Source organism: Phyllostomus discolor, chromosome 6, assembly GCF_004126475.2.
Source record: "Phyllostomus discolor isolate MPI-MPIP mPhyDis1 chromosome 6, mPhyDis1.pri.v3, whole genome shotgun sequence".
Taxonomy (NCBI): Eukaryota; Metazoa; Chordata; class Mammalia; order Chiroptera; family Phyllostomidae; genus Phyllostomus; species Phyllostomus discolor.
In genome coordinates this window covers 81,054,930-81,081,038 of record NC_040908.2, presented here as the reverse complement: position 1 = coordinate 81,081,038, position 26,109 = coordinate 81,054,930, and the positions used below count along the sequence as shown (strand labels likewise).

The window sequence follows — 26,109 nt, the reverse complement described above, 5'->3', positions numbered from 1 at the left end:
TATATAAAAATTTCTTCCTGCCCTGGCCAGGTGGCTTGGTTGGAGCATCATACCATACACCGAAAGGCTGAGGATCCAATCCCAGGTCAGGGAACATACCTAGGTTGTAGGTTTGATCCCCAGTCAGGGCATGTATGAGAGGCAACCAACTGATACCTGTCTGTCTCTCTCTGCTCCACCTTCCCCTCTCTCTAAAAACCAATAAATATATCCTTAGGTGAGGATTTTTAAAAAATTAACTCCTTCCCTCCTACTGCAATGATTTAATTCTCTTCAGTCCAATCCTCACCATTTCCCTACAGCTTTTAACACTTCTACAAAGAAACTCCATTTTCATTTCTAAAGACATAAATATGTAACAAAGCAAGTAAAAGATCCAAAGTAAAGCACCAAGAAAATAAGTTTCTCACATGTACAATCAATGCTCACCTTTAGAATCATGCTCTTTATTTCTAAAATGGAATTTTGCTTGCTTTTTTCGTGGAGGAGAGAGGTCCGAATCATATTCATATTTGCTATTCTTTGAGACTGAGAGATCAGAGTATCCTAGCCCCTTCCGATGTGAAGAACTTTTGCTAGAGGATTTTTCTGGGACTTTACTGCTTTTGGTTCTAGGCAGTGAATGAGGAACACCAGGTGACAAATCAGGGGAGTCATGATAGGACCTCTTGATCTGTGATGAATCCAAGGAATCAAGAGTCCTTTTTGGTTGAGAAGTGTCAGGGGAGCTGTTACCGGCCCTTCTATGGGGACAGATATCTGAGGAACTGTGATGGGCCCTCTTAGGAGATACACCTGAAGGACGATAATGTTTCCTGAGAGGAGAGGGATCCGGTGAATCTTGCTGGGGCCTCCTAGGAGGAGAAGGATCCGGTGTGTCATGACGGACCCTCCTAGGAGAAGAAGGATCTGGGGTGTCGTGACGGACCCTCCTAGGAGGAGAAGAATCTGGGGTGTCATGACGGACCCTCCTAGGAGGAGAAGGATCCGGGGTGTCGTGACGGACCCTCCTAGGAGGAGAAGGATCTGGGGTGTCGTGACGGACCCTCCTAGGAGGAGAAGGATCCGGGGTGTCGTGACGGACCCTCCTAGGAGGAGATGAATCCAGGCAGTCATGACGGAGATGTCTGTGTGAAGGTAGATCCTCACTGTGGTCTAAACACAAACAGCACAGTCAGATTCCTACAGATGCTGTCACCTCAGTATCCAAAGTTTCAAAAGATGCCCCAGCAGCATAAATCTCAAAACTACTCAGAAAGCCCAAAACTATTCTGCACAGCTCCTTTGCTTAGGGGCAGCAAACCAGTAACCAGGAACATCTTAAAAATAATCTTGTTTATTTGCCCTAAGAAGTCTTAAATTTGCAAAGCATTTTAAATACATTTCTCATATTATACCTTGTAAGGCAAGCAGGGCAGGCATCTTGTTTTACAATTGTGAAAACAGATGATCCAAGGAGCTGAATGGTTCTCAACTGAGATCACAGCTCCACAATGAAGAGACAGACTAGAACGCCAGTCTTCTAACTCTCAACACAATGTTCTTTCCAAAATCTTATTTGTGCAGAGTTCCCAATCAGAAGTTCCTACCGAAATTTAGCCTACACAGCTTATAGTTTGTACTCACTCTTCTTTAAAATGACAAATTACCTGGCTGGTGTAGCTCAGTGGATTGAGCGCGGGCTGCGAACCAAAGTGTCGCAGGTTCGATTCCCAGTCAGGGTACATCCCTGGGTTGCAGGCCATGACCCCCAGCAACCACACGTTGATGTTTCTCTCTCTCTCTCTCTCTATTCTCCCTCCCTTCCCTCTCTAAAAATAAATATATAAAATCTTAAAAAAAAAACCTGACAAATTAACTAAACCTGTGACACATCAAAATGAGCTATCAACTATTTAATCCATGCCAATGAACTCCTCATTAAAGGGAGAGAGACCACCAGAAAAAAAGGATCAGCATTTACTGACCCCCTACTACATGCTAATGTTTTATACAAATTACCTCAGCCCATTCTCACAAGCCTAGGAGATAAATACTACTCCATTTTACAGATAAAAAAGTTGATACCCAGAAAGATTAAGTAATTTGCCAGTCACACTGCTAATAAGTAGTGGAGTAAATATCCAAATCCAGATCCATTGGACTTGAGTCCGTGTGCATTCTTTAAAAATATGTAGTTGAACATTCTAAGAAGAGAGGCCAGAATGGCAGAAGCAGAGTATAGGAGGGGAAAAGTAGGAGATTGAGGTCATAGGTAATAGGATGTCAAATTGTGTAGGGACTTAAGGACTATGAGAACTTAGTGAGAGGGGAAGCCATTGGAAGGTTTTGAGCAAAGAAGTGAGATGATTTGACTTTTAAAGACTCACTTTGAGTTCCAGCCAAGATGGAGACATAGGTAGAAACCCTTCACTTCCTCGCACAACCACAGAAGGATACTAACCAATCTAAAAACAATAAACAACCAGGAAATCAAACTGCATGGAACTCCAACAACCAAGGAATTAAAGAAACATTCAACCAGACCACGCAGGCGGGGCTGGCTGAGAGATCCCACGGTGGACTGCGTGAGCAAGGCAGGGCTGTGTGAATGGGAAACTAAGATTCAAAGCTAGCTATAAACTATGGTGGGGACTGCCATGGCGGGAGAAACTCGCAGTCTCACACAAGAGTTCATTGGAAAGCAAGTCTAGAGGGGAGTAAATGAGGCACATTGTTCTCTCTGACCCCTCCCCCACAGACAGCACCACAAAGCCGCAAAGAGGGTTGCCCTACCCTGGTGAATACCTAAGGCCCTGCCCCCTTACAACATAAAAGGTTGACCAAGACAAAGAAATGTGGCCCAAATGAAAGAAAAGATCAAAACTCCAGAAAAAGAGCTAAGTGACAAGGAGATAGCCAACCTGTCTGATGGAGAGTTCTAAACACTGGTAATCAGGATGCTCATAGAACTGACTTAGCACAGTCGCAAAATGAAGGAAGAAATGAAGGCTAGCCAAACTGAAATAAAGCAAAATATTCAGGGAACGAACTCGAATCAACCAGAAGGAAACCAAAACTCAATTAACAATTTTGAACAAAAAGAAGAAATAAACATCCAGAAAGAACAGAATGAAGAAACAAGAATTCAAAGAAATGAGAAGAGGCTTAGGAACCTCTGGGACAACTTTAAACTATTCTAATATCTGAATTATAGGGATGCCAAAAGGAGAAGAACAAGAGAAAGAAGTTGAAAACTTATTTGAACAAATAATGAAGGAATACTTCCCCAATCTGGCAAAGGAAATAGACTTCCAGGAAGTCCAGGAAGCTCAGAGAGTCCCAAAGAAGTTGGACCCAAGGAGGAACACACCAAGGCACATCATCATTAAGTTACCCAAGATCAAAGATAAAGGGAGAATCTTAAAAGCAGCAAGAGGAAAGGAGACAGTTATCTACAAAGGAGTTCCCATTAGACTATCAGCTGATTTCTCTAAAGAAACCTTACAGGCAAGAAGGTGCTACAAAGAAGTATTTGAAGTCATGAAAGGCAAGGACCTACATCCAAGATTACTCTATTCAGCAAAGCTATCACTTAGACTGCAAGGGCAGATAAAGTGCTTCCCTGATAAGGTCAAGTTAAAGGAGTTCATCATCACCAAGCCCTTATTATATAAAATGTTAAAGGGACTTATCTAAGAAATTGAATATGAAAACTATGAACAGTAAAATGGCAACAAACTCACAACTACCAACAACTGAACCTAAAAAAAAAAACACTGAAAACAAAAACTAAGCAAACAACTAGAACACAAACAGAATCAGAGAAATTGACATCACATGTAGGGTTTTCAGTGGGGAAGAGTAGGGGAGGAATGGTGGGGAAGGTACAGGGAATAAGAAGCTTAATTGGTAGTCATAAAATAGATGGGGAGAGGTTAAGAATGGTATAGGAAACAGAGAATTCAAAGAACTTATATGTACAACCCATGGACATGAACTAAGGGGGAAGGGAATGCTGGAAGGTTGCGGGGTGCAGGGCAGAGTGGGGAAAACAGGAAAAACTGTTATAGAATAATCAATAAAATATACTTTCTTAAAAAGACTTTATTTATTTATTTTTAGACCAAGGGCAAGGGAGAAAGGAAGGGAGAGGAACATCAATGTGCAGCTGCTTCTCGAGCTCCACCCACCTGGGGCCTGGCCCACAACCCAGGCATGTGCCCTGACTGGGAATGGAACCAATGACCTTTTGGTTCATAGGCCAGTGCTCAATCCACTGAACTGTACCAGCCAGGGCCCAATAAAATATACCTATAAAAAAAGAATCACTTAGCTTCTATTTTGACAATAGATGGTAGGGGAACGAGAGAAGGGTGACTTAAGAGGCTGCTGCAGTCCTCCAAGTGAGAGACAGTGGGGGTAACTAGGGGGAAGTACAAGCAGGGAATGAGGTATCTACATATATTCACATGAGATGGTACACAGGATCTGATGAAGTAATTGATGTAGGGTATTAGAAAAAGAAGAGAGTTAGGGAGATTCCAAGATTTTGGCCTGAGCCATTTAAAAAATGGAGTTGCCACTTACTAAAATGGGAAAGACTGTAAAGAATGGGAAGAGATCAATTTAATTTTGGAGATGTCAAGTTTGAAAAGCCTATTAAATTAACATATGGTATATGAGTCTGGAATTCAGAATAAAGTCCCAGGCTGGATATGTAAATTTGGGAGACATCAGCATGTAAAGAGTATTTAATGCCATGAGATCATCTAGATATTCAGGGTATACAGAAATTTTAAAAAGTTATATAAGAATCCCAGAACACTCGAGCATTTAGGAATTGAAATAGTAATGAAACCTGAGACAGAATGAGCAACCACTGAAATAAGAGGAAACCAGGAAAAGCAACCAAGTCAGTTGACAAGGGGCTACAAGTGACCACTGGCTATAACACTGGAGTAGTGAGGACGAAAGCCTGATTGGAATGGGTTCAAAAAAGAATGGTAAGATCAGAAATGGAGAGAGGGAGGACAGGTAATTTGGAGAAGGAATTTGGTATTAAGAGTAGGGTGGCATTAAAGTGAAGTGATACTTCAGGGTCATGAGAGTAATTTTTAAATTATTGCATCCATAAATATAGTATTTTACAAGTTAACATTCTTTTTTTTTACAAATATAACTTCAATACCACTATCTCACCTAAAAAATTAACAATAATTCTAAAAAACTAACAATAAATCATCTCTCCTATCCTGCAAACCTTCAGATTTCCCTAATTGTCTCATTTATTTCTGCTACCAGATTTATTGGGATATTATAATTCAAATACCATACAATTCACTCATTTAAAGTATGTGACTTAAAAAAAAGGTATGCAACGTAATAAATTTCTAGTATCATCAAAAAAATGTAGTTAAGGAAACAATTTGAAACTTTCAGTTTTCAAAAGCATAGGAGAAAGATTGTTTATGGCAACTCAGGACATTTCCAAAATCTAGTTTCTCCTCTCCCTCTGTTACTTAATCATTGAGAGCTATGGCCCAAATACAAATAAAAGCCAGGTAGGACCCAATGAATACTTGTTAAATGGATGAATTAAGCCTATTCAATTCCTTCACTTTGGAGAATAGGCCTAAATAATTAGAATCCACCCCTCAGAGAAAAGTACTGATACCTGTAGACCTGACAATAAATCTAATCCATGAGGTTGATAAATTCCATGTCATTTATTAAAGTAAGGGTCAGAGATCAGTAAGGATATTTCCAGCAACAAATGAGGATGGAGCAGTGAGAATGAGGCAAAACAAAAATAATTACTTGTGTGTGTGTGTTTATGTATATGTCACTTCCTAGACCTACAGAGATGGAGACCAAAAGACTGTCTCTGAAAAAAGGACTATGGAAAAAACTGAAACACTACTACAGGATAAGGCAGGAAATAATAATTAAAACAGTCTTACCACTATTTTGTACACCTAAAACTAATATAACATTAAATGTCAACTGTAATTGAAAAGTTTTTAAAACTATAAAGAGTAAAACAGGATTCAAATGAAAGAATACTAGTAAAGTTTTCATTCATAAAACAAAATAATGCACTGAACATTAACTGAGAAAATGGTCTATAGTCAATTGTCACTTTTGCTGTGCATTTTTTTTAAATCAGAGTTGCAGAATAATTAACCTGAAGGCACAGAGTATAAGACAATGTGCAAAATGAATTAGCATCAAGGGTGAACTGGAGTTAAACAACTATCAAGTAGCAAAATCCTCATTTATGAAGGTATGAACACAAGGGGTAAAAAATCAGCATACTTCCACTGGCCACAAAGCTCGAATAACTGCTGCATCCAGGGCTGTGACTCACTGGGACTATTAGTCTGTGTCCTGCAATAATAGGACTACCTACTAAGTTGCTGAAAAGGGGAAATCACTTCCAAGTCTCAAGTGATGATTTACCAAGGAGCAGCAGGCTACAAGAATCAAATACCTTCCAGCAATTCAACAAACATTTATCAGTGCACCTCCCTATGCTAGCCTGGGGGAATAGAAAATTAAATAAGACTTGGTCTCATCTCTACTCAGACATGACAACAAATGCCCTTTGTCCAAGAACTCAAACATTTTGTTAAATATGGAATTAAATCATTGGCCCACAAAGATGACATAGAATGGACACATGAAGGATAATGCCCTGTAAAATACCAATATTCAAGGGAAAAACAAATATAGATTTACTGAAACAAGGACAGAAAACATTGGTCCTTGACCCATACATGAGTTGCTTCATTCAGAGAGAGGACAGAAGTTATTCAAGTCTTCAAACTCTGCTCTTCAGATGCTTATAAACTCCTCCAAAGTCTTGCCTGTATACTAAGTACTCACCAATTCTGGGCCAGAGAAGAATGGGTGCTGAAAGGTCCCCAATGATTCACTTTCTGACCTCAGTAACCTTAATATCAAAATAAAAGAAAAAGTGGGATACCTGGTCTTTCAGTTCCCATGTCTTACTACCTCTGAAGGTAGTAAGTTCTGAATTCTATTTCATGCTATATTTTTCAGGATCAATGACAAATAAAAACAAACTATGCATTCCTCAAAAAAGAAAAAGTAGAAAAGAAAAAAAAGGCTTCCCCTATAAATAGAAAATTTAGATTTATCTCTTGGTGGAACTCACCTCCCAGAAGCTTCCATTTGGCACTGGAACGAAAGGTTTCCATCTGCTTTACCTCTTCTGGTCTCTCATCCACAAATTCAGCCACCTGTGGGAGTGAGGACATTATGTTGAGGAAACCCACAGGATACAGCCAAGGAGTACTGCTGTCTTGAGAACCTTAAGTTATAACCATTCTCATTCCTAATACACATGGCACATACAAACCCCAAATAGCCATGAAGAGATTTAGTGGTTCTCAGTTATGTTCACTCCATAAACATCTGATTGTCACTGGATGGTTTAATTCTAGATCTTTCTCTAACTAATCAACTCCCCTCCAAAGGTTAATTTCATTCATTACAAGCCTTTTTATCAACTTGCCAGGTACACAACTGCCACCTGTAAGATAAAAGCTAAATTCCCTTTACTGTTTTATTTTTACCTCTTTATTTTTATTATATTGCACTCAAAGTGAAAACACAAGCAGGCTCTTTGTCATGCTTATCACTCATCAAGGGCTTTGGGTTCCTTATAAAACCTTTGTTTTTATAGGTAGTCACAATGACAGCTATTCTTGAACCCAGCCAAAAGAAGTCATGAAGACATACAAAGAATCATAGAACCTTCAAGAGAGAAAACTATGCTTCATATCATCCAAACTACCAAACAAATGTGGAATCTTCTTTATAATATCCTTGATAAATGATTACTCACCTAGTCCCCTTCCTGTCAAGGAATCAATTCACTAACAGGGAACTCATTATGTTAAAAGGCAGTCCACTGCATTTTTGGGACAATGCTAGAAAGTTCTTAGTTTTATTGGACCAGTACTTACCTTCCTATAACTTCTTCCCATTAACCATAGTTCTGACCTCTGACAACTGATCCTCCTTCCACATAACAGACTTTCAAAAAGGGCTGGCGTGATAAATTCTAGAATAGCAACTATGTGCAAGGCAATGTTCTACTTTACTATCTCACTTAATCCTCACAATATCCCTGCAAAGAAAGGTTCCACACTACTAAAGGGCAACTATGACTCCGATAAATTAAGTAACTCTCTCAATATCACAAAGTAGCAAGTGGCAGAACTGGAATTCGAACCCAAGACATAAAACCTCTCTACTTCTCTTCTCCTAAGAGCCTACCATCATTCCTCATATAACCTACTTTTCACACCTCTTCACATGCATTAAAAGCATGGGCTTTCCAGCAAGATGAGCTGAGATCCAAATCTCCAGCTCTGTCAGTTTAGTATTTGTGTAACCTTTGGCAAGTTATTTTCTCTAAGCTTCAATTTACTCATTTGTAAAAGCAGGTTTCAAAGGACTGTTAGCAAGACTCCATGAGATAGTTCATGTGAGCTTAGCAGTACTTGTGCATGGTGAATGCTCAATAAATTATACCTATTATTCTTTGCTACTACTGCTATTGTGGTTGTCCCAGTTATTTGGCCATTATTATAGCTGGTGGTGATCGTTTTGCAGTAATAAAAATGCATTCAATGACCAAGATCTGTTTTAACGAGTTTAGAGGACAGCGTGGGGTTAGAGCCTCCCTATTTTGGTTTTGGAGCAATCATAGGAGCAAAAGGTAGTATTATCAAGGAAAATTAATAGAGGACTACATAAAAATTACAATTTTTAAATATCAAGACTATTAATAAATTAAAAGGTAAAGATAAAATATACCTATGAAACATAAAACAGATAATATATACTTATATAAATATCAATCAATGAAAAAAACCCAATTTTCTAAAAATGGACAAAATACCAAGAATTTCATAAAATAGAAATGCCCAAGAAACTTATGAAAAATTATTCACTTCACTATTTTTCGGATACCATTGTTCACCTGCCAAGCTGGCACAGGCTTGCCATGGGTTCTGTTGTTGTTAATAATGTTCAAGTATTGATAAAGAAATGGAAAAGCTGGCATTCTCATACCAGTTTTTATACTCAAGTAGTACCAGAAGTGTAAATTGGTACCACCTTTTGGAAAGCAATATAGGACTGTAGCTCAAAAGGACCATAATTTCATTTCACAGGAATAAATAATGGATTCCTACAATGATTTATGTATGTTCATCAAAGCATTTTGATATTTTTTCTTTTTTAAGTATATTTTACTGATTATGCTATTATAGTTGCCCCATTTTTTCTCCCCTTTATTCCCCTTCGCCCTGCATCCCCCTCCCACCAGCATGCCCCCACCCCTTAGTACATGTCCATAGGTCGTACATATAAATTCTTTGCATTCTCCATTTCCTGTACTATTCTTAAGCTCCCCTTATTTTCAAACTTCCAGTTATGCTTCTTACCCCATGTACCTTTTCCCTATTCTCTCCTCACCCCCTCCCCACTGATAAGCCTCCATGTGATCTCCATTTCTGTGATTCTGTTCCTGTTCTAGTTGTTTGCTTAGTTTGCTTTTGTTTCTTCTAGGTTCAGTTGCTAATAGTTATCAGTTTGTTGTCATTTTACTATTCGCAGTTTTGATCATATTCTTTTTGTTAGATAAGTCCCTTTAACATTTCATATAATAAGGGCTTGGTGATAATGAACTCCTTTAACTTGACCTTATCAGGGAAGAACTTTACCTGCCCTTCCATTCTAAATGATAGCTTTGCTGGACAGTCATCTTGGATGTAGGTCCTTGCCTTTCATGACTTCAAATACTTCTTTGTAGCACCTTCTTGCCTGTAAGGTTTCTTTAGAGAAATCAACTGATAAGTCTTATGAGAACTCCTTTCTAGGTAACTTGTCTCCTGTTCTCGTGCTGCTTTTAAGATTCTCTTCTCATCTTCAATCTTGGGTAATGTAATTATGATGTGCCTTGGTGCGCTCCTCCTTGAGTCCAACTTCTTTGGGACTCTCTGACCTTCCTGGACTTCTTGGAAGTCTATTTCCTTCACCAGATTGGGGAAGTTCTCCTTCATTATTTGTTCAAATAAGTTCTCATTTTCTTGCTCTTCTTCTTCTCCCTCTGGCACCTCTGTGATTCAGATGTTGGAACATTTAAAGTTGTCCTGCAGGTTCCTCAGCCTGTCCTATTTTTAGAATTCTTGTTTCTTCATTCTGTTCTGGTTGAATGTTTACTTCTTCCTTCTGTTCCAGATTGTTGATTTTAGTCCTGGTTTCCTTCCCTTCCCTGTTGGTTCCCTGTACATTTTCCTTTATTTCACTTAGCAATACCTTCATTTTTTCCTCTATTTTGCGACCAAATTCAACCAATTCTGTGAGCATCCTGATTACCAGTGTTTTGAACTCTGCATCTGATAGGTTAGCTACCTCTTCATTGCTTAGCTCTTTTACTGGAGTTTTGATCTGTTCTTCCATTTGGGCCATATTTCTTAGCATACCTATTACATTGTAAGGGGCAGAGCCTTAGGTATTCACTAGGGTGGGGCAACCCACATCACTGCATTGTGGTTCTGTGTGTAGGGGAGTGGTCAGAGAGGAAATAATGCTACTTGCTCAGCTCTTGTCCCACTCCCAATCACTTCTTCCACCACCCACAGCAAATTGGACCCTTCTGGTGCTGATTCCTGGGTGGGTGTATTTGTATACATCCTAGGACCCTGTGGGTCTCTCTAACAAACTCTCCTATGAGGCTGGGAATTTCTCCAGCCACCACAACCCCCATAGATTTTTACAGCCAGAGGTTTTGAGGCTTTCTTTTCCCATGCTGGAACCCTGGGTTGTGTGGTCTGCCTCGCTCCCTAGTTGTTCCTCCCAGTTTATCTGCACACAAATGTAGGACTGCCAGCCTCTGCCTCACCAGTCCACTCAATCCTCTAGCTGCTGCCGTGCGACATGTCCTCTCTGCCTCAGCTGCCTGTCTCCGCCCCTCCTACCAGTCTAGATGAATGTTTCTTCTTTGACTCCTTAGTTGTCGGACTTCCATACAGTTCAATTTTCTGGCAGTTCTGGTTGTACTTTTTTTTTTAAATTTGTTGTTGCCCTCCTTTTGGTTGTGCAAGAAGGCAGTGTATCTACCTACACCTCCCCCTAGGCTAGAAATCACATTTTCATGTTTTAAGACAGGAAACAATCCAGCAACAAAACATTTTAAATTAATATGTATACTGAGCTATTACACAACCATGAAAAAACACATTCTCAAAGAATATTTTAAAGTCTTACAAAAGTATCCACAATATATTATTAAGTGAAAGACCAGGTTCAAAAACTATGTATACAGTATGATCCCAATTGTATTTGAAAAAAAATAAATAAAAGTATGCATAATCTATGAATTAAAGACATATCTATCCTAATGTTAGGAGTTATTACCTCTGGATAGTCACAGTGTAAGTGATTTTTATACTCTTTTTAAAACTTTAAAGTTTCTTAAAATTCCCAAATACTCTATGATAAATATATATTGCTTTCATAAAATAAAATTTTATTAAAACAAATGTTAACATTAATTAGGTATAAGTGATTCTGACTGAAACTGATTCCTTATGATCACTATTTCCCGTCTAATTATTAACAAACTATCTTTTAAATAATCAAGTGTAGAATATGCTGGGGATAAACATATACTAATCTGGAATTCATCTTTATAACTTTATCACAACATAGTCTATTAACAGCTCTCCTTTTCACTTGTTTCTCAGTTATTCTCAGCAAAGGTTCCATGACTATACCAATGCTAGATTATTTGCCTACACTTTTGCCTACTTAGCTCTTATCCTTCAAAACTCATGTCAGACACTGACATCCTTCATGGAATTTACCAATGGAATAAAAGGTGTGCTACTTTCCCTATGCTCTAATAGCACTTGGTACATAAGATAGCTCCAATATTTATCATATTGCTGAAATAATTTGAAACTCAGTCTACCATTTTAGGGTATGACCTCTAGAGTACAGATACTATGTTCTATTAATCTACATATCTCCATCACTTAGACAAGAGTATACAAATTTTAAAGTTTAATTGAGTCAATGAATAAAAGAAACAAAGAAAAAGTTTCTTATAATTGAACCTGATCCTTGTTTTTAAGATAGCTTCCAACAAATTGAACCTGTCGAATTCTGATCACAGCTCCATCACTGATGTTGAGCCTGTCTCTACAATTAGTTCCGTTTTCTATTTTGACGGGCCCCTCCATAAACAAAGAAGATAGTGTATAGGCATCATCAAAGAAGACTATTTTAAAAGAGCTCTTTAACAGTAGTCTGTGCCCTCAACTCACCCTCTTACAAATCTACCCTGCACAGGGAGTTAAGATTGAAAGACCTGAATTTCAAAGTCCTCAGAGCCTCAAAGATACATACCACAGGCAAATCTCCATCATCTTCCTCTTCCTCTGGCTCTGGCTTACTGGTGGAGATAGATGTCCAGCTCACATCATCATCCACAATGCGCATTCTAAATGTGAAAAAAAAAAAGATCAAAAAGGATTAACATTCTTATTATTTTTAAGATTTTATTTATTTTTACAGAGGGAGAATGCAGGCAGAAAGAGAGGGAGAGAAAAATTGATGTGTTAGAGACATCAATCAGCTGTCTTTCGTATGACCCCAACTGGGGAGCTGGCCCACAATCCAAGCATGTGCCCTGACCAGAAGGTGAACCTGTGACCTTTCAGTTCGCAGCGTGGTGCTCAATCCACTGAGCCATACCAGCCAGGGCAATGTTCTTAAATAATAGCCTATGAACATTTATCTACTAGTTTTAGGATAAAGCTCAAAATCCTGCAAGATCCTCCATGTTCTACCATGTCTGTTTTCACATACTCAGTTCCTTCCCTCTACCTAAACTATTCTTGTCATTCTCTACTGGGAAACTCTTACTCATTCTTAAGATCCTAGCATATACTTATATTTAACTTTCATGAGCATATCTTCCTAACTACTCTTCCTTAACTCCCCCATCTAAGAACCCCTGTTGCACATTCTTGGAATACTTCCATTGCATATACCACAAAGGACATAAATCATTAGTTGCCTATTTAGTTGTTTAAAGCTTGTCTCTTCATTAAACTATAAGCTCCATTAGAATAGGAACTATGACTTTCTCATGCAGAGTGGTATTCTCCACACCCTGCAGTAACTGGCATAAGAAGTACTGAATAAATGTTTGTTACATTGATAAACTATGAATGATTGCAAATAACAATAACTGCCATGTGAACAGTTATTATCTGAAAAACCAAGATCACTTTATACATCTCTAATCACAACAACCACCATTTGATATCAGTGACATCACTATTACTCTCTTTTTAAAGAAAACTAAAGTTTAGACAGATAAAATATCTTGCCCAAAGGTTCAGACAGATAAAATATCTTGCCCACATGGATCACAAAGTGGCACAGCTAGGACTCAAATTCTGATCAGTGTTGCTCCAAAGCTCAAGATATTTTCACTACATGGCCCTGATTCCAAAGAATCCATACAAGTCAGAGGGGCAGAAAAGACAGAAAGCAAGGATAAGGCAAGAACCAAACCAGGAAAGGAAATGGATCACCTCTGTGGACATATTTGACCTTACTGGGTATATCAATTTCTGAGGGCAAATAGAGTGACTTAAAACAACAGAAATGTCTCTCACAGTTCTGGAGGCTTGAAGTCTGAAATCACAAGATATCTGCCAGGCAAGTGTCCACTGGGCTGTAAAGTAGAATATTTCCTTAATTCTTCCAATGTCTGTCAGCCCTAGGCATACCTTGGCCAATTGCAGTCAGTCTAATCCCAGCCTTCACCTCCACATGGTTGTTTTCCCTCTGCCAGTTTCTGTATCCAAATTTCTCTCTTCTTAGAAATGCCATTTATATTGGGTTTGGTGCCCATCCTAATCCACTATGCCCTCACACTTACTCCTTGGTAGTAGTGTAAAGCTTAAATAATTCATGTCTAAAATACCTAGAATAGTGCCTGCATATGACAAGAACTGTATAAATGTTAGTTACTGTCGGTATTAGCAGTACTGAGTAAGAGCAAGTGAGTACAGGCTTCTGACTCAGGACCAGAGTCCTCGCGACTGGAGGTTCGGGGCAGGTTCTGGATCCTAAATACCCAGACACAGAGGCTTTGAATTAGCTCCACCATTATTCTCAGGACACAATATTCATTCTCTACGGGAGCGAACCAAAGACTGTAAAGGCGAGAAACGAATAATGCAGGTCACAGCCTGACTTGAACTGAAGAGAATGCCCAGCGGCGCGAGCGAGGTCTGCACGGGCTCCGGGCTCGGCCAGGCTCCGACGAGCCCGCAGCAGACGGAGGCCGAACCGTGCGTAGGAGGAAGAGCCGGGGCCGAGGAAAGCGTTGGAGAGGTGCGGGGCGCCGAGCCCCGCCAGGCCCAACTCACCCCTTGCCGCCGGCACTGCCAGGCTTAGGCCGCTTTTTGCGACGCTTGAGAATGGACTCGGAGCCCCCGCCGACGCCGGCATCTGCCCTGGACAAGTAACGCTTCAGATACTCGGCCTTGGAGAGTGGCAGAGCTGCCGCCATGGCAGCGGCGAGGGCGGCGCCGGAGACGGAATGCAGAACGTCGGCGGTGGGGAGGTGGGGCCAGAACCGGAAGTGGCGGACGCGTTTGCCACCGGGAGGGCAGACTGGGGAGAGCACACCCAGGCTAACCGGGAACCAGGAGCTTCCGGGACCTACTCTACAACCTTATGAGGGCGCAATCACGTTTCTTCCGTTTGTCCATCCATCTACTAATTCAATACGCTATGCAGAAAGCGCTGTTGTAATCGCGAAGCTATAGCCACGCCCCAAACAAGATCTCTGCCCTGGGTACCTTTCAGGAAGACCCTAGTGTAGTGGTTAAAAACAGGCTCTGGAGTTTCAATGTATCTAAGTTTGAGTTCTGGTTCTGTAACTTCGTAGCTTTACGAGCTTGGGCAAATCATTTTACAAATTGGAGATAACAAAGACACCAAGTTCAATGGTTATGAGGACTGAGATAATATTACTATGTAATATGCTTGAAACAGTGTCTTGCACATAGTAGTATTTGTATTAGTGTAAGTATGTTTAGGTGATGAGGAATCTGCTCTAATAGGCTTCCTTGTACCACTCAAGGCAGGAAATCAGGAATTCCAAACTAAACATAACTACTATGAAAAATGTGGAAAGCTGTATATCTTCCCCATGTTTGATATTGATAGTTCCCAGATAGCTCTTTTAGAGAACCTTTCCAATGAAAAGGACCTGCATCTATTTTCAGCATAGCAAAATAGGAGAAACTACAGAGATTGAATTCTAATACTCAAGCTTGGGGGGAAATAGACTTTCCTTCCTTTGGGTATTAAAAGCTTTACCTGATTTATCTTGTTTAACCTTCACAGTCCTCATATAATGTTATTAGCCTTATTTTTACAGATGAGAAAACTGAAGCTTGGAGAGGTTAATGAAGTTGTCCAACTTGACACAGCTGGTCCTTGAGAGCAGAAATGAGCAAAGTGGGGTGCAAGAGGTACTAATATTTTTTAAATTAAATATTAGATATATTTTTATCTCATGTATAATTGTCACTGTTTTAAAGTATATTAGTCAAAATGGCATTGTTATGCTTTATAAATACACATCTTGGGATACTCAAAAATATACAAAACATGTTTGGAGATCACTGCATTGAAGCTTGAATTTTTTTTAATTTTCCTTTTTCAATTAACATTACATGCAATAATACATTCGTTTTAGACATACGGCATAGTGGTAAGACATTTATATTAAAATGATAAAGTGATCCCCCCAATAAATCTTGCGCCCATCTGATGCCATACATAGTTATTAGAATATTATTGACTATATTCCCTGTGCTGTACTTCTTTTTTATTGTTCAAGTACAGTTTTCTTTATTTTCTACCCATCACCCCCATCCCTAGCACTCATCCACACCTCCCACCCTTGAACCTACCCTCTTTGGCTTTGTCCATGTGTCCTTTATACATGTTCCTTGATGACCCTTCCCCTAATTTCCTCCAGTACCCCTCCCTCCCCACACCTCTGGGTGATACTAACAGTTTGCTCTTTATTTCAATGTTTCTGGATATATTTTGCTTGCTTTTTTATTTTGTTGATTAGGTTCCACTTATAGGTGAATACATACAGTATTTGTCTTTCACCACCTGGCTTATTTCACTTAGCATAATGTTCTCCAGTTCCATCTGTGCTGTTGCAAAGGTCTGGAGCTCCTTCTTTCTTTCTGCTATGTAGTATTCCATTGTGTAAATGTACCACAGTTTTTTGATCCACTGATTTACTGATGGGCACTTAGGTTACTTCCAGCACTGGGCTATTATAAATTGTGCTGCTATGAACATTGGGGTGCATAGGTTCTTTTGAACTGATGTTTCAGGACTCTTGGGATATAATCCCAGCAGTGGAATTGCCACATCAAAATGCAATGCCATTTTTAGAAAATTCTATACTGTTCTGTATAGAACAGTTCTATACTGTAAAATTCTATACTTTAGGAAATTCTATACTGTTTTCCACAGTGGCTGCACCAGTCTGCATTCCCACCAACTGTGTACTAGGATTCCCTTTTCTCCACAACCTCACCAGCACTTGTTGTTTGTTGATTTGGTTATGATGGCCATTCTGACTGGTGTGAAGTGATATCTCATTGTGGTATCTCAATTAAAACCATTTGACCATGGTTTTAATTTGCATCTCTCTGATGGCTAGTGATGCTAGTGATACAAGTGAACATCCTTTCATATGTCTCTGGACCCTTTTTATGTCCTCTTTGGAGAACTGTCTGTTCAGATTATTTTCCCATTTTTAAACTTAGTTGTATGTCTTCCTGGAGTGGAGTCATGTGAGTTCTTTATATATTTTGGAGATCAAATCTTTGTCCAAGGTATCATTTGCAAATAGATTTTCCCATATGGTTGGTTCCCCTTTCATTTTGCTGATGTTTCCTTTAGCTGCGCAGAAGCTTTTTTTTTTATGAAGTCCCATTTTTTTGTTGTTGTTGTTCTTTCCTTTATGTCCCTTGCTCTAGGGGACATATCGGTGAAAATATTGCTGTGTAGAATATCTGAGATTTTCCTCCTTATGTTCTCCTCTAGGACTTTTATGGTGTTGTAACTTATATTTAAGTCTTTCATCTACCTTGAGTTTATTTTTGTGTATGGTGTAAGTTGGTGGTCAAGTTTCATTTTTTTGCATGTAGCTTTCCAGGTTTCCTAACACCATTTGTTGAAGAGGCTATTTTTACTCCATTTTGTGCTTCTGCCCCCTTTGTTGAATATCAGTAGACTTGGTTTTATTTCTGGGATTTCTATTCTGTTCCATTGATCTATGTGTCATGTCATGTGTCGTGTGTCAGTACCAGACTGTTTTGATTATAGTAGGTTTGTAATATAGTTTTGCATCAGGTATTGTGATCCCTCATACTTTGTTCTTTTTTTTCAAAATTGCTGTGTTCTATCTGGGGTCATTTACAGGTTCCATATAAATTTTTGAAATGTTTGTTCTATATCTGTGAAATATGCCACTGGTACTTTAATAAGGATTGTGTAAAATCTATAAATCACTTTGGGTAGTATGGACATTTTAATGACATTAATTCTTTCAATCTATGAACCCAGTATATGCTTCCATTTATTTGTGTCTTCCTTAATTTCTTTCTTCAGTATTGTGTAGTTTTCTGAGTACAGATCTTCCACCTCCTTGGTTAGGTTTATTCCTAGGTACTTTATTTTTCTCATTGCTATTGAAAATGGATTTCTTTTCCAGATTTCTGTTTCTGATATTTCATTGTTGGTATACAAAAATGCCTTCAATTTCTGAAGATTGATTTTGTATCCTGCTGTTTTGCCAAATTCACTTATTAGGTCAAGTAGTTTTTTTGGTGGAGTCTATAGGGTTTTCTGTGTACACTATCATGTCATCTGCAAACAGTAACAGTTTTAACTCCTCCTTTCCAATTTGGATGCCTTTCATTTCTTTGTCATGTCTGATCTCTGTCACTAGGACTTCCGGTACTATGTTGAATAGAAGTGGTGAAATCAGACACCCTGTCTTTTTCCTGATCTTAGTGGGAAAGGTTTAGATTTTGCCCATTGATTGTGATATTGGCTGTAGGTCTCCCATATATGGCCTTTACTATATTGAGGAATGCTCCCTCTACACCCACTTTGCTGAGTGTTTTCATCATAAATGGGTGCTGCACCTTATCAAAAGCTTTTTCTGCATTTATTGATATAATCATGTGATTTTTGTATTTGCTTTTGTTTATGTGATGTATTACACTTATTGACTTTTGAATATTGTACCATTCTTGCATCCCTGGGATGAATCCCACTTGGTCATGGTGTATGATCTTTTTCATGTATTGCCAGTTTGCCAATATTTTGCGGAGGATTTTAGCACCTATGTTCATCAGCAATATTGGTCTTTAGTTTTCTTCCTTTGTTGTGTCTTTATCTGGTTTTGGGATTAGGACGATTCTGGCTTCATAAAAAGAGTTTATGAGTCTCTCCTCTTCTTCAATTTTTTGGAATAGTCTATGAAGGATAGGGATTAGCTCTTCCTTAAATGTTTTGTAAAATTCTGTGAAACCATCTGGTCCAGGGCTTTTGTGTGCTGGGAGTTTTTTTCATTACTGCTTCAATTTCACCAATTATTATCAGTCTGTTCAGGCTTTCTGCTGCTTCTTTATTCAGTTTTGGAAGTTTATATTTTTCTAGAAATTTGTCTATTTCACCCAGGTTTTCAAATTTCTTGGCATATAGCTATTCATAGTAATTTCTAACAATCCTTTCTTTTTCTGAGGTATCGGTTTTAATCTCTTCTCTTTCATTTCTCTCTTTATTTATTTGGGTCCTTTCTCTTTTTTTCTTGATGAGTCTGCTTAAAGGCTTGTCTATTTTGTTTATCTTTTCAAAGACCCAGCTCCTGGATTTACTGATCCTTTGAATTGTTCTTTTAGTCTCCATGTTGTTTAATTCTGCTCTGATCTTGGTTATTTCCTTCCTCCTACTTGCTCTGGCCTTTGTTTGTTGTTCCTCCAGTTCTTGTAGGCATAGGGTTAGGTCGTTTATTTGAAATGTTCACATGTTTTTTAGGTAGGCTTGTATCACTATGAGTTTCCCTCTCAGGACTGCTCTTGCTGTGTCCCATAGGTTTCAGACTGTTTTGAGTTCATTTTCATTTGTTTCCAGAAATGTTTTTATTTCTTCCTTGAAATCATTCTTAACCCATTCATTGTTTAATAGCATGCTATTCAATCTCCATGAGTTTGAGTGTTTAGGTTTTTCGTCCTTGGGGTTGGTTTCTAGTTTAAGTCCCTTGTGGTCAGAGAAAATGCTTGATATGATTTGAATTTTCTTGAATTTGTTGAGGTTTGTTTTGTGTGCTATCATGTGGTCTATCTCTGAAAATGCTCCATGTGCACTTGAAAAGAATGTGTATTTTGCTTCTTTGGGATGCAAGGTTATATATATATATCAGTTAAGTCCATTTGATCTAGGGTATTGTTCAATGCTGCAATATCCTGTCTGATACTTTGGAAAATCTACCCACTTCTGACTGTGGGATGTTAAAATCCCCTAGTATAAGTGTGTTGCTGTCTATATCTTTTTTGAAGTCCTCCAAAGTCTTCCTTATATATTTGGGTGCTCCTATGTTGGGTGCATATATGTTTATAATGTTTATGTCTTCTTGATAAATTCTTCCCTTGAGTATTATGTAGTGACCTTGTGTGTCTCTTATGGCCTTTGTTTTGAAGTCTGTTTTGTCTGATATGAGTATTGCTACACCAGCTTTTCTTTGCTGCCCATTTGCTTGGAATAATTTTTCCAACCCTTCACTTTCAGTCTGTGTAGGTCTTTTGTTCTGAGGTGTATCTCTTGTAGGCAGCATATGTGCAGGTCATGTTTTCTTATCCATTCAACTACTGTATATCTTGTGACTGGAGCATTTAATCCATTAACATTTAAGGTTATTATTGATAGGTACTTGTTCATTTTCCCTGCTTTGTACCTGTGTTTCTCTCTCTCTCCATCTTTTTCTTCCTCTTCTTAAATCAGTCTCTTTAGCATCTCTTGCAGAGCTGGTTTGGAGGAGGTGTATTCTTTGAGGCTTCTTTTGTCCAGGAATCTCCTTAGTTTGGCCCTCCATTTAATTGAGACCTTTGCTGGATAGAGTAGTCTTGGTTGCAGGCCTTTGGTTTTCATTACTTGGAATATTTCTTGCCATTTTCTTCTGGCTTGGAGCATTTCCATTGAGAAGTCAGCTACTAGCCTCATTGCAGCTCCCTTGTAATTTCCTGTTTCTTCCTTGCTGCTTTTAAGATTCTTTGTCTTCAAGATTTGTCATTTTAGTTATGGTGTGTCTTGGAGTGGGTCTCTTTGGGTTCATCTTGATTGGGACCCTCTGAACTTCCTGAATTTGAGTGGCTTTTCCCCTCTCCAGGTTCAGGAAGTTTTCTGTCATTATATTTTCAAACAGTGTTTCTATCCCTTATTCCTTTTCTTCTCCTTCTAGTATTCCTGTGATTTGAATGTTGTTGCATTTCATGTTATCTTGCAGTTCCCTTAAGCTATTTTCAAATTTTTTTTAGTCTTTTTTTGTGCAGCTGCTCTGAGTGTTTCTTTCTACCTTGTCTTCCAGCTCAGTAATTCGGTCCTCTGCTTCATCCAGCCTGCTTATAATTCCTTTTAGTATTTTTTTTTTATTTCAGGAATTGTATTCTTCATTTCTTCCTGGTCTCGTTTATAGTTTCTGTTTCCTTCTTCATACTGTTGTAGTTCCCACTCACTTCCTTGTAGTTGTCGGTGAGTTCCTTCAACATCTTTATCACCATTCTTTCAAATTCTGTATTCAATAGTTTGCTTGCCTCCATTTCATTTAGCTCTTTTACTGGGTAGTCTTTCATTCCTTTTGATTGCATATTCTTTTTTTGTCTCTCCATTTTTAGGTGACTCTTTTTGTTTCTGTGCTTCCTGATGCTCTGCTTTGCTAGTTGTCTTTACAGGGTAGACCTTTATGGTAAGAGTTCTGTGGGACTCAGTGGTGTGGTCTCTTTGATCTCCTTGTCTAGATGCTCTAAGTTTTCCCTTTCTTCTGTTTGTGTGGGCTTTCTTGTTGTGCTTGAGCTTTACCTGTTTATGGTTCCATTGTTGGAGGGTTCTCCCCTCCAGTGGGTTTACTTGTATTCACAACTCCCACTTGTCTTGTGTGTGATCAGGGCAGGGAAAAGGCAAAATGGAGTAAGACAGCAGGAAAGTATTCTATGGGATTTAACATACTAACAAGTAGAGAACAGATAGGAGATCCTTTGGAGTACAGCAATAACTGTGATATTTCACCCAACTAGCCACTTTTTATAAAAGGTGAAAAAAGAGATAAGACTCTTATTAGAGGGGAAAAAGAATGTGAGCTGACTTTAGGAAACAAAGCACTTATGTGAGGTTAGATGGTGTGATATAGTGAGAGGAAGGGATAGAAACTTGGCATAGAGTGTGAGAGAATGAAGTTAAACCACAACAGTAATAAGCTCAGGAAGGCGGCAAATTGGATTAAGACCAGGAAAGGGTGCTGTGTTAGATTTGGAATAACAGTAATATAAGAAATATAGACTCTGAATAAAAAGTACAAGACCAAGAGTAGTGTGTTATTAGAATATGAGTTAAGGGAAAGAAGAAAAATTAAAATGCAATATGAAAGGAGAAAAAAGAAAACCAATCAAACAAAACAAAAATACTAAACAGAAAAAAGGGAAATAAAAAAATAAAGATAACAAAAAATAAAATGCAAGTTCTGAAGGATAGTAAGGTGAAATTTGTTTCAGCCATTAGTATTAGCCTTCTGACTTCTTTCCAGATCTGCCTTTGGTCTTTTCACAGCTCCATGTCTTATTGTCTTACACTTGGGAAAAAAAGGCTCCTGCTGACTTTAAATATGCCAAGCAGTTTTGCTGGTCTTCTGGCTGCTGCTGGCAGAGCAGGGGCCAGTCTCCATTTTTTTCCCTTCCTGCGGTTCCACAAGGATGGGTCTCATTATGGGCTACAATATTCACAGATGCCCAGTTTCCAGCCCACGCCTTCAGAGTGTTGTGTGGCCCACTGTCCACTCTGCGCATTTATTCAAGGCCAGCACTGATAATCTACATCATTGTGCAACCCTTTGATTATTCCATGAGGTGCACTGAGTGGGAGCAAATCACACCCCTCCTCCTCCCTCTTTGTTGGCCTGGGTGCTGCATGCACGCAAAGTCCCTTCAGGAGAGTGTAGTTCCTCTAGTGAACTAAGTCTCTCTGGATGCTGCTACCTCTGTGAGCCCCTGCTGGCCCCCTTTGATCAGTCGTGCGGCACCCTGAGTGGAAGCAAATTGCTCCCCACCTCCTCCCTCCTTGCACAGTGGCTGACAGCCTTTTCTGAGTGAATTTCTCTTGGTTGTGTGGGGCCATTTCTAACAGGCGCCCAGCTTTCCACTCAGACCAACTCTCTATCTAGGTTAGAGCCAGCTGTGGCCCATCTCTTCTCCTATTTCCAGGTGTCATCTGGCTCACCAGTTTCTCTAGTACTGTCTGTCCCAGCTAGCAACCACAGTCCCAGCCAGAGTACACCATAGCAGTGTGTCTCTTACTGCATCTTTATCCTCCCAGAGACTTTAAGCATCCAGGTCTCTCCTGGTGCAGGTTTGTGACTTCCTCAGTATGGTAGGAGAGGAAGCTGCTAAGTTACAGTCCCTGATCCAGTTTGCCTCCATTGCTCCTGCAGCAGCCATGGTCTCTGGAGCAGGGCCCAGGGACTTTCCCTTTGGCCTACAAAATCTCCTTACTGTCCGTTTTTAAACATCGTCTGCGACCTTTGGCTTTCAAACTTCCTGTTAGCTGGAATTCTGTTAGCTGTTCACTTTGTATTTCAGAAGATTGGTTAGGTGTCCCAGTTGGGTGCACCAGCAAGTGGGTTCAGCTCCCACCAACTTCGCCACCATCTTCTGGACCTGAAGCATGAACTTTTAACCACTGGGCTGTACTGAGTGGTCACAGCACAGGCCCAGGGAGGAAAGGCTTGTGAGAATGAAACACTGGACCAAGATAAGGCTTCACTAGCTGGAGGGCACCAGTCCACTTTGGTATATCTCAAATTGAACTTCACAGTTTGGAAAGCCCCATATTTCTGCTCCAGTGGACATTAGCAATGCAGTCCTCTCAGCCCTATCAGCCCTTTTCTATGTTCAGTTCCACTGCTACTCAGTACCCAGCCTTTGCTAGACAAGACTCAAGATCATGTTGCACCCCTGTCTACCTCACAGGGCAATTAAGCAAGATCAAATGAATTTACGTGCTGTGGCATGATATGGGCTTTGCCCTCTCTTTGCTTGCATCTGGTAAAGCAAATGCAGTAATTGTGGACTTGACCTCAATGCTCAAGAGCTCAGGTTTCCAAATGGCCTGGGTTTTGAAACCTCCCTATCAGAAGCTGTACTTTTTTCTACAAGGTACCTAGCCTCTCTGAGGCTGTGTCGTCACCTGTAAAATGGGGATAATTTTATTTATAGGTGCTTTTTCCCAGAAAGGCTTTAAAGCAGAAAAAGACACTTAAAAATTGTGATATGAGAAAATACATCTAAGAGTACTTCACAGTTACTAACTCACTAATCCTCACAAAAACCCTATGAAGTAGATGCTTTATTACCCCCATTTTACTGACCAGGAGTTGAAGTATTAGAGGTGCAGCACTAAAGGGCTTTCTGAATCCTAACGTGAGCACACAGAACCAACACTAGCTCTTTTCTCTTCACAGTTGAGAACACTTCCATTTTTCTGTAAAGAGAATTATGCAAACATTTTAAAAAATAATAAAGCCAAGTGTCTTAAACACCACTGCCCTAAATTTAAAGAGTGGCCATTCCCTGCACATGGCAACTGACATGCTACAGACAAAGGAGGAAACATACTAACAAAGTGATAAGTATTACAGAACCACCGTCAACACTTTCACGTAGCAGTCAATTATCCTTTATATTTATCCCATGTTCACTTTATCATGATAGATGTACACTCAATACCTGTGTTCACAGCTCTAATGGCTAAATATGGCCGTATTGAATATGCTTGAAATATGAAGTAGAAGTACCCTCACAAATGAACTCCTTTCCCTGTTTATTATAATCACAAAACTCAAAAGTTATCCTGATGGCTGTGAAACTGAATCTACATGTTCTTAGCTGGCACTTTGACTTTCATCTTCCCTGGTTTTAGAGCAGGACCCTTCCCATACCTGTTGCCTCTGTGCTACCTCTAGCACCCTCACAAGACTCAATCCAGGATGGGAGATTTGCTGAGGATTTTATTAACCATATGCCATAAACTAGAGGCTGTAGGATAGGGCACTGTTAGATGTAAGCACCCACCCCCAACAGGCTATATGAAGTGAGACTGAAGTTGAGTACAAAACTGAAGACTGCCATGCCTCAACCCTGTCAAAGCAGGATGTACCTTGGCTGGGTTATCCCAGTCTAGCACCTTCTCCTCAGTCAGTCTTTCCAAGTTCAGAAACTCAGGCTATCTTCGCCCAACAAATGATTGGAATTCGGGAGATTGCCTCATACCAAACTTACAAGACTCAGTAATAAACCAGAATGCCATTATTTTGACCTTCACAATTGGAAATGAAACTGACATCAGGATCCATCTTCCAAGCACAACCATCCCATAGGGAAAGTCATTCATTCAAGAGACCAAATGATCAATCAGGTGGCCTGATGAACTGTGATCCCAAGTCATTGGGAAATACATTGTGGGTAATCTATTAGAGTAGAACACTTGCTTAGAAGACTATTCAGTGTTGTAGCTTTACAATTTGTGAGTCATTGCTACCTTTAGTCTCCAAATTCTTAAAACACTTTATTCTTGCCCTCACTTACAGAAATTTGAGATACAGGTATGGGAATCTGTCCCATATCGATGTAGTAAGAGGCCCAAGAATTCAATATGGGGAGATGTCTGTAAACAGAACCTTTGGAAACAAATATATTTAAGAAAGAGGGAGGAGGCAGAGATTCCACATAAGGAATGTTCAAACTGAAGGGGAAAGTAGGGGTGCAGTATCACAGAAGCCAAAGAAAGGACAGAGAGAAATGTCCACTATCAAGTGTGACAGAAATAAAGACTAGAAAATGAGAACATTTTCCAAGTGGAAAATCCCACTTATGTGATCTTTGAGAATAATTTAATAGAGCAGTGAAAATACATGAGTGTGACTACTAAGTTATCTCTAACCAGGCAATTCTTGGGAGTTGTTTGCCTCATGAAACACTAAGGTTTGCCACAGTACTTTAATCAACAGGGTTTTTTTTTATAGGTTTAATTCTTTTTAAAAATATATTTTATTGATTATGCTATTGCAGTTGTCCCATTTCCCCCTTCACTCCTCTCCACCCTGTACACCCTCTCCCACCCATATCCCCCCCCCCGTAATTCATGTCCATGTGTCATAAGTTCTTTAGCTTCTACGTTTCCCATACTATTCTTACCCTCCCCCTATCTATTTTCAACCTACAATCCATGCTACTTATTCTCTATACCTTTTCCCCCTCTCTCCTCCCACTCCCGTTGCCAACCCTCCATGTGATCTCCATTTCTGTGGTTCTGTTCCTGTTCTAGTTTGCTTACTTTGTTTTTTTTTTTTTGGTTTTGTTTTAGGTGTGGTTGTTAATAATTGTGAGTTTGCTGTCATTTTACTATACATGTTTTTTTTAATCTTCTTTTTCTTAGATAAGTCCCTTTAACATTTCATAAAATAAGGGCTTGGTGATGATGACAGCCCTTCCATTATCTGTCCTTCCATTAGAAATGAAAGCTTTGCTGGATAGAGCAATCATGGATGTAGGTCCTTGCCTTTCATGACTTGGAATATTTCTTTCCAGCCCCTTCTTGCCTCTAAGGTCTCTTTTGAGAAGTCAGCTGACAGTCTGATGGGAACTCCTTTGTAGGTGACTGTCCCCTTATCTCTTGCTGCTTCTAGGATTCTCTCCTTCA

At 39.5% G+C, this 26,109-nt stretch overlaps 1 protein-coding gene across 2 annotated transcripts in view; it reads right to left on the bottom strand.

Moving 5' to 3' along the window:
• BUD13 (BUD13 homolog) overlaps positions 1–14,645 on the bottom strand; it is a 33,561-nt gene extending 18,916 nt beyond the window's left edge. Inside the window, exons 1-5 of one of the 2 annotated variants that reach the window (XM_036028531.1) lie at positions 14,469–14,645; positions 12,430–12,523; positions 7,160–7,244; positions 968–1,155; positions 430–850 (exon numbers count right to left, since the gene is read on the bottom strand). In XM_036028531.1, coding sequence (XP_035884424.1) covers positions 430–850; positions 968–1,155; positions 7,160–7,244; positions 12,430–12,523; positions 14,469–14,611 — 931 coding nt within the window. In that variant the 5' untranslated portion in view covers positions 14,612–14,645. Of the gene's footprint in view, positions 1–429; positions 1,156–7,159; positions 7,245–12,429; positions 12,524–14,468 lie in introns of both variants that reach the window. The other variant, XM_036028530.1, reaches the window with a different exon arrangement.
• Positions 14,646–26,109: the final 11,464 nt, after the last annotated feature.